General features: G+C 41.5%; 1 protein-coding gene across 1 annotated transcript; it reads left to right on the top strand.

The window, feature by feature from the left end:
* Positions 1–5,932: 5,932 nt before the first annotated feature.
* Positions 5,933–8,779, top strand: LOC127366965 (E3 SUMO-protein ligase ZBED1). Its single transcript, XM_051406441.1, has 3 exons — positions 5,933–7,592; positions 7,842–8,058; positions 8,456–8,779. The coding sequence occupies exons 1-3, from the start codon at positions 6,168–6,170 to the stop codon at positions 8,776–8,778; spliced, it is 1,965 nt and encodes a 654-aa protein (XP_051262401.1). The 5' UTR covers positions 5,933–6,167; the 3' UTR covers position 8,779.
* The last annotated feature ends 597 nt before the right edge of the window (positions 8,780–9,376 follow it).

The raw sequence follows: 9,376 nt of genomic DNA on the forward strand, positions 1-9,376 counted from the left end.
GTGAACCTTCGGCCCAGTCTGAGGTCCTGAGGACTCTGGAAGAGGTTTTCTTCCAGGATATCTCTGTACTTGGCCGCATTCATCTTTCCTTCAATTGCAACCAGTCGTCCTGTCCCTGCAGCTGAAAAACACCCCCATAGCCTGATGCTGCCACCACCATGTTTCACTGTTGGGATTGTATTGGGCAGGTGATGAGCAGTGCCTGGTTTTCTCCCACACATACCGCTTTAGAATTAACGCCAAAAAGTTCAATCTTGGTCTCATCAGACCATAGAATCTTCTTTCTCATAGTCTGGGAGTCCTTCATGTGTTTTTTGGCAAACTATGCAGGCTTTCATATGTCTTGCACTGAGGAGAGGCTTCTGTCGGGCCACTCTGCCATAAAGCCCCGACTGGTGCAGGGCTGCAGTGATAGTTGACTTTGTGGAACTTTCTCCCATCTCCCTACTGCATCTCTGGAGCTCAGCCACAGTGATCTTTGGGTTCTTCTTTACCTCTCTCACCAAGGCTCTTCTCCCACGATTGCTCAGTTTGGCTGGACGGCCAGATCTAGGGAAGAGTTCTGGTCGTTCCAGAGTTCTTCCATTTAAGGATTATGGAGGCTACTGTGCTCTTAGGAACCTTGAGTGCTGCAGAAATTCTTTGTAACCTTGGCCAGATCTGTGCCTTGCCACAATTCTGTCTCTGAGCTCCTTGGGCAGTTCAAATTCAAAATATATATTGCGCTACAGTAAGCAAGGCATTTTTAATTACTTAATTTTAGTAAAACTGTAATAATATAAAGAACCCACCACCATATGCATAAAATCTGAGTTTGCTACTAGAACAGTGTGATCTATTGGTGAGTAGTACTCAATGTAAAGAGAAATTTTCTTTACAAGAAAACTCCACTGATAAAGATGAAGAAATGTATGGATTGCAAGTTTGTTGAATAATAAGCTAATAAATTATGCCAGCGTGGGGATTTAATAACTGCACAGCACTTCCACATCCACAGTGCTTACACGAGTATTCAGAGACTGAATTACCTCCACATTAACAGAGGGTACCAGACATCTCCACTTTCACTGTCAGTGTTCACTCTGACTCTGCACCCAGCAGATTAGTCTGTAGACATGATTATCTACAGGGTCCCAAAAAGTGCTATAGTAAGCCCAGTTCAAGCACCTAGTTTTGAACTTTTCAGAGGGAAAAGTTGGTTCCCAGCTGGAACCAAATAGCAGGTTTCTCTTGGGAACCATTCCAATCAGACAAACAAGAGCCTGTCATGGACCAGCCTGCAGTTCTAGGCGGAAACACTTCACTGCATTAAACATTTTGATTATATTTTGATAATTCTATATGTGATTTGGTAATATCATGATTATTTTAAAACTTATTGTCCAGCCCAAATGTGAATTAGTCCTGTTTTTTTTGCCTATGGTATTGAAAAAAAGTCAAAAAGCATTACATTTGATTTTAAAAAGTGGCAAATATTGTATGAGAAGTACAGTCTTCTATGAAGCTTTGTCTATAATGTTGACATTCAAGTTCAAATAATCATTCAACTGCTGCACAGCTTTTTGCATTTGCTTTTGTTTTTTGCTGTTCATTCTTCAGTGTACATGGTGTGAGGTCGGGACTCTACAAATGCGTATTGACTGGGTTATATCGCTGTCTCCATCTCTCCTATGCTTGTTTGTATCAAGAGCTGCTGATCTGTGTGTCTGTTTGACCGAGGGCGAGCTGAGCTACAAGCACACAGCTGACCGGATGAAGTGCGGCATCGGCTGCAGGCACTGACGCAAAATGTGGCTTCTTCATGCAGGGTTGAGCAGAGGTGTGTTTTTATTTCATATGTAACCGCAATGAAAAAATCTGAAAATAACTTTTTATTTATCTTTTTACTGCTTTGTTATGGCATTAAACAGCCCCTCTCATCATTCAACATCTACCTGGCTTGACCACCACCGTACTCTCTCACCACACCAGCAACAGCAACCAACAAATCCTACTCATTCTATGTAAACTCAACAAAAAAAGACTAAGGGGCTGATCACACAGAGATGTACCACCAAAATCATTGTTTTGCTATGGTACAGTGCACCTCGAGTGCGCTGCTGTCTTATACCGCACATTGCAGTTTTCTAGCCTTTTCAGATGAGCGTATAAGTACATCATATCAAGCAGAGAATGACTTTACTACTTTCCCCGTCCTACCTGTTTTAATGCCGTTTACTATGGTTATGTGATTGCCACCTAACTCATTTAATCTGATAAATGACTATTCAAATTTAGGATTTGTTTAAGGATTTAAAAATGTTTCCAGTGTGTTGATGATTCTGACATTGTAAGCTTCATTCAAAAACCTCAACAGAAGCTTCACATGTATCAAAAAAGAAAAGGAAAAAAGACAGCCGTAGTCGCACACACCTAGAGATGTAGATGTCCACTCTGTGGCAGTCTACCTTACAGAGTACACTGCCGATGGTAATTGTTACACCGGTCATATTTTCCTTTCTCTCTTATCTCTCCTCTCTATTGATTTTTTTTTCACTTAATTACACACACACACACACACACCCACACACAGTGTCCCCATATTTTCCTTATTAGTGCTTTCTCCTCTCATTCCTACACTGTACTCCCTCCATTTGAAATGGTGTCACTGCTCATCATTGAGCAGAAAAAACACAGTTCTATTCATGTTTGATCTATTTTTTACTGTTCATAGAAGAAGAAACATTCTGGGGAAAAACAAATGAAATCTCCCAGCAGTAATGAACAAAACAGCAGTGTGAGAATTGATTAGTGTCTCTTAACAGGGTTAACTGTATGTAATTGGACTATTTCTGGCATGGCAGATTAGACTAAATCCAGACTTTATCTCAGAGCTGTCTGCCTCAGAAGGAGCAAGGGCTGTGGTGTTTTGCTCCTCTGTAAGCCTCAAATGCCTGCAGGTATTTCGGGAGATAAACTCCCGGCCATGGCCCTGGCCTCTGTCCTGCTCCCACCGCCAGCAATAAGCTCCCTTCCTCTGTGAGCTTTGGGGTATTAAGTGCCAGGATCAGTTTTTATTATATCAGTCTGTTTCTGCCTACACGACAGTGGTCAGCTCTAAGATTTGCAGCGCTGCCACAGGAAGGATGCACGTTCACAAAGGCTACAGCCCTCCTGGCAGCGGTAATGGTTATTCTCTCTGACTTATGGTCCCACAGGAGCAAAATAGTGTTGATTTATTGTAGACTCATAGTTTATTGTCTGGCTCTCAATAATGCATATGTCATGGAGGTTTTGACCCTGAGCTTGGACAATAACAGACAAATCAGTTTGTACTCTGGGAACAGTTGGAAAAAGTTATGATTTTTATACATGGGTCATGTGCATTCCATTTGGCATTATGGGAAATTATTAGGGCCCGAGCACTGACCGTGCGAAGGCCCTATTGTATCTGTAGGAATTCTTATTTTTCCTCCCAAATGAACGCGTATTTGGAGGCCGCAACATGCTCGAAAACTCATGAAACGCGGCGCACATGTCAGTCGTGGTGAAATATTTAATATTTTCTAGGGGTCCACTATGGCATGGCAAAATGGCCCCTCAGGGGCTCATAAACTGTACCCTCCGGGGCCCATTTCACCAATATGCATAAAAATCGGCACATGCATAGATCTTATCCAGTCACCAGTTATTACCCAACAGGAAGTCGGCCATTTTGGATGTAGCGGCCATTACTGGCGATTTGCACAAGTTGTATTTTGACTTGAATCCAATTGAGAATATGTGGCGGGAGCTAAAGATCAGGGTGATGGCAAGGAGACCCTCTAACCTGAAAGAGTTGGAGCTCATCGCTAAAGATGAATGGGCAAAAATACCAGTGGAGACATGCAAAAAGCTGGTCAGCAATTATAGGAAGCGTTTGATTGCTGTAATAGCCAATAAAGGCTTTTCTATTGATTACTGAGAAGGGTATGAATAATTTTGGACATGCCACTTTTTGTTCAAATGTAAATAAAAGCTGAGAAATATTTTTTTCCACAATGATGCCTCTTGTACATCGTCTAATTATCTTCTGGGAGACGCCTGTGTCCTTTCCAATCGAGAAAAACGTGCTTGTTGAATAAAAGTAACTTTAAGTCAAAATTTGCCAGCGATATGAATAATTTCGGGCTTGCCTGTACACTGTAAAGACTTTGAGCTGCCTTTTATGTATGAAAGGTGGTGTATAGGGTGGCTGTAGCTCAGAGGTAGAGCGGGTCATCCACTAATCTTGTTGAAGTATCCTTGAGTCAATGCGGTAGTTTCTGTTCAATTGAGTTTGCCATCACTGTGTGAATGTATGTGAAAGGGCAAATGTGGCACATAGTGTAAAAGCGCTTTGAGTGGTTGGAAGACTAGAAGGGTCCATTTACCAAATCTTGTTATTATTCCACTAATGTTCAACATTTAACAAAATGTGTTGTCCAATGTGTTCTTTAATGTGATCTAGATATTGACCTAGATATTTGACTGAAAAAGTATTTTCTGATTGATATTTTGTGTGTGTGTGTGTGTGAGAGAGAGATAATTCTCTATCATTTCAATTTTATTTGTATAGCGCCAATTCTAGTGCTGTCAAACGATTAAAATATTTAATCACGATTAAGCGCATTAATGTCATAGTTAACTCACAATTAATCGTGCATTTTTATCTATTCTAAATGTTCCTTGATTTCTTTTTGTCCCGTTATTTTTTTCTCATTTTAATGCTCTTATCAACATGGAAAAGTGGATCGGCTTGCTTTGTGAAAATGTTGTTTTTATTGAAAAATCATCCATTGTCGCCTGGCGGTGAATTCGCATCAGCTGTGTGCTTGGCCATCAAGTGGTATTTCAGACTGGACGTGCTGCGATGATAGCTCAGTTCACAACGACAAAACGACAAAATTGAAAAAACGTAACGTCTACTACTCTTAAACAAGTGTGTGCGGCGTGCCTGTTGTTTTGTTTCCGGTCTAGCTAGATCCGGTGTGGTGTTGTAGTTTTTCTAACATTAGTAGTTGTTGCAACAGCATGTGAAAAAAAACTACAAAGTGTGCTAGGCCAAAAAGAACGTTAATCTTGCGATAAAAAAGTGACGCAGTTAAAATGGGTTTGCGTTAATGCCGTTAATAACAGTAGCAACAACTACACTAATAGTAGTGACTGATGACGATGAGCATGAAGATGATGACGACGACGACAACAACGATGGGGGACAATGAGCAGTGATTATAGTAATAATAGTATCTGTAGTAATAATAATAATAGTAGTAGTAATAATAATAACAATAATATCAGTGATATTAGCAATGGCAGTCAAGCAGGACCATGGTAGGAGGCTCCACCAGGATCCATGAGAACCTGCGAGACGAGAAAGCACAAGAACTCCGGGGAAGAAGTGAAGTTAGTAACATGCATTAATGGAACATGAATGAGTGTAGAAAGAGAGGGAGAGGAAGAGAGGTGATCAGTGCATCATGGGAAATCCCCGATAGTCTAGGCCTATAGCAGCATAACTAAGGGATGGTTCAGGACTCACCTGAGCGAGCCCTAACTATAAGCTTTATCAAAGAGGAACGTCTTTAAGTCTACTCTTAAATGTGGAGAGGGTGTCTGCCTCTGGAACTGGAAGCTGGTTCCACAAGAGAGGAGCTTGGTAGCTGAAGGCTCTGCCTCCTGTTCTACTTTTTGAGACTATAGGAACCACAAGTAGCCCAGCATTCAGAGAGCGTCTTAATGGACTTATTGGGGCAGCCTGATAATAAGGAGTTGTAGTAAAAGTTTAACATCAGAAAATTGCAGCTCATCCAGGATTTTATGTCCTTAAGACATGTTTGTAATTTAGATAATTGATTAATTTCATTTCAGCTTGATCGATAGATATAACTGTATCATCTGCATAGCAATGAAAGTTAATGGAGTGTCCTAATTAGGGGTGGGTAAAAATATCGATACGGCGATATATCGCGATACTTTGCCGCCCGATATAATATCGATTTTTCAACTCCAAAGATCGATTTTTTTTAAGAATAATGATTCATGTTTAGACGCGTTGTGAATACAGTACGACCTCCGTACCTCCACTCCGGTAGATGGCGCCGAAGAGCGACTCTGCTGTGCGGCGCATAGAAATACGTATATGAGAGAGTGGCTGAGGACTTTCCAAAATGGATTTCAAGATAATAACGCCTCCGCAATTTAAAGCTGACGTTTGGAAGCACTTTGGCTTCACAGTTAAGAAAGATAGCAAGAACAACAAGCTGGACAAAGAGAATGCCATTTGTAAGCTATGTCTCGTCGTTGTCAAATATTGTGGGAACACAACGAACTTGCGAGTTCACTTGGCTAGACACCACGCCGAGATATTAGCCGAGAAGCAGCCGCCAAAAGTGATTCAGCCAAACCAGACTACGCTGGACAACTTCATACCCTCTACCTCACCTCGTGCTCAGCGTATCACAGAGTCGATAGTGCATTTCATCTGTAAAGATTTGCGCCCTTATAGCGTCGTAGACAATGTTGGCTTCAGGTGGATGCTACATTGTTTGGAGCCGCGTTACAAAATACCCCAACGCGGCTACATGGTGAACACAGCTGTGCCCAGGATGTATGAGGAGGTGAAGAAAGTCGTGAAAACATCTCTTAGCGCTGCACAAAGAGTTGCCTTGACGTGTGACGGATGGACGTCCAGAGCCACCCAGTCGTATGTGACCATAACGTCCCACTACATATCCGACGACTGGGAAATGGTTACACATGTTTTGCAGACGAGGGCAATGCATGAGAGCCACACCGGCAGTAACATTGCTGATTTGCTGAAAAGGGCAATGGAGGAATGGGGCATACAGGACAAGGACCTAGCCATAGTCACAGACAACGCTAAAAACATGACCAGCGCAGCAGAGCTAGCCGGTATGCTGCATTTTAAATGCTTTGCGCACACCCTAAATTTGGCTTCTCAGCGTGCACTAAAGTTGCCAGCCGTCCAGCGCTTGCTGGGAAGAGTGAGGCGGATTACCAACTTTTTCAGACGCAGTGCCATTGCCAGTCATGTCTTGAAAGAAAAACAGAAGTTGCTGAATCTGGAACAGCACAAACTCAAGACCGATGTGGTCACCAGATGGAATAGCGCACATGACATGCTCCAGCGCTTCCTGGAGCAGCAGCCGGCAGTCACTGCTGCCCTGCTGTCACATGAGGTGAGGAAGAATGAAAAAGATATCAGCACTGTCAGTGAGGCCGACATTACAGCTGCAGAGGAAATAGTCGCTGCTATGAAGCCCATGAAGATTGCCACTGTGGTCATGGAAGAAGAGAAAACTCCCACACTGTCAGCAGTTGCACCAGTCCATGCCCACCTGATCCAAGAACTCCAGGAGAGCCCAGGTGACTCTAACATGATAAAAGAGATCAAAACTGCCATATGCCAGGACCTCAAGAAGAGGTACTTAGATGAGCAGAGGGAGACTCTTCATGTGTGTGCAGCTCTGGATCCCAGATTTAAGACCTTGCTGTTCTTGACTGAGGATGAACGCCAGACCGTCTATGATAGAGTCACCACAGAGGCTGCAAGGACCCAAGGGCCGTTTCAGGTGAGCTAGACTATTAGACTGCTTTCAAATATTCTTTCAATATTTTTCATAGACAGTCAATACAAATATTGCATAAATATTTTAAAAAGCATAAATACTAAAAAGTTAAAAATACATAAACACTGGTGATGGTGAATGTTAGTACAACATTTATATTACATGAACAACAGATTATGTCAGCATTTAATTGTAATTTATTTCATTTGAGCCTATTTAATTTACTTAATTTCATGTGATGCTGTTTTTCAGCATGGAGGAGCTGGAGAGGATGTGACAGGTGAGCCAGAGACTGATGGAGAAGAGGAGGAAGATGAGGATGCAGGGCTGGAGGTCCTAGGTGAGGAGGACAAAGGGAGCAGCCAAGGTCTTGAGGAAGAGGAGAGCTTTGCAGTACTGTCCACGTCTAAGAAGAGATCCAGGGATTCTTGTGGCCTTGCGGACCTTCTTGGTCAAACATACACCTCAGGTCAGTATAGGAAGGCCCCCTTAATGTCAATAGTTGGTTTTAGTTCTTATCCCTGCAGTTGAATATTTGAGCCTCACTGTGCTGAATGTTTGTTCAGAGTTTGACACTAAAAGAAGTGTAAAGTTTATTTCCTCTCATTTAAAAAAACAGATTCCTCAGAGCAAGTGTAATGTACATTACTCTGTGCTTAAAGTTTCATATTACACTTATGTTAGTTTGATATTTGTCCAATATTCAAGTTACACATGCACAAATCATCTTCTAAGGAGTGTGGATTTGATCTGTAACCAAACTGCACATACTTTTTGCACCATGAATCTCCAACATTAAACTGTAGCGAAAAAAGGACTTTGGGTGGTCTTAAAGAAATCGCTAATTTTTGTGATCACTGTTCCAGGGGCTGCAAAGAAGTTGAAGACGCCAGAGAACCAGGCACAAGAGGAGATGGGAAGATTCAAAGAGACTGCTCCGATGCCAATTACAAAAGGGGCCAATCAACTGAACTGGTGGAGGGAGCACGAGCGCGAGTATCCTCTCCTGTCAAAACTTGCAAAGAGGTATTTGTGCATCCCTGGAACAAGTGTCTCCTCTGAGAGAGTTTTCTCTACTGCGGGGGACATTATCACCGCACAGAGGAGTGCACTCACCCCAGAGCACCTTGATCAGATTCTCTTTCTAAACAAAAACCTAAAAACCAAAGAAGTCAGGTACAAGTTTTAGGCCTGAATGTTAAGGTTTACTATTTTATTTATTTTGTTTACAAGAAGACTATGTACACTTTATTTTCCTCATAATTTTCAGCTCAGTGTGTTCAGAGACAAGCATGTATGTAATATGTATGCACATAGGCATTTTATTTTCATATGACCTGTTCAATTCAGGTAAAAGTTTTAGGCCTATCAATGTATCAGAATGGTTTACTATTGTATATTTTGTTTACATATATACATTTACATTATTTTCATATGACCTCTTCAGTTCAGTGTTCAAACAGTGACAATAGGAGAAACATTTATTATTATTTTATTATTTATTATGTTTGTACATTGTCACTCAGGGTACTTTATCCTTTTTCATTTTATTTTCAGTATTTATTTCAGTGAATTTCATGGTAATTAATAAAATGGAGAGGCTGTTTTGAATGAAATAGTTTTGACTCAATTTGTCCTCTGATCAATATCATCTGATGTACATATACAGGTACTTGTGTTTTCATCTCTATATCGTGATATCGCGATATCGTGATACGTATCGTATCGTGACCAAAGTATCGTGATACGTATCGTATCGTGAGGTTCTTGCCAATACTCACCCCTAG

The sequence above is a fragment of the Dicentrarchus labrax genome, unplaced genomic scaffold (genome assembly GCF_905237075.1).
Source record: "Dicentrarchus labrax unplaced genomic scaffold, dlabrax2021, whole genome shotgun sequence".
NCBI classification, from domain to species: Eukaryota; Metazoa; Chordata; class Actinopteri; family Moronidae; genus Dicentrarchus; species Dicentrarchus labrax.

Coding starts and splice junctions, on each gene's coding strand:
- LOC127366965 (XM_051406441.1), top strand. CDS start 6,168: ATGGATTTCAAGATAATAACGCCTCCGCAATTTAAAGCTGACGTTTGG. Junction 7,593..7,841: donor GGACCCAAGGGCCGTTTCAG/GTGAGCTAGACT, acceptor GCTGTTTTTCAG/CATGGAGGAGCTGGAGAGGA. Junction 8,059..8,455: donor TGGTCAAACATACACCTCAG/GTCAGTATAGGA, acceptor TCACTGTTCCAG/GGGCTGCAAAGAAGTTGAAG.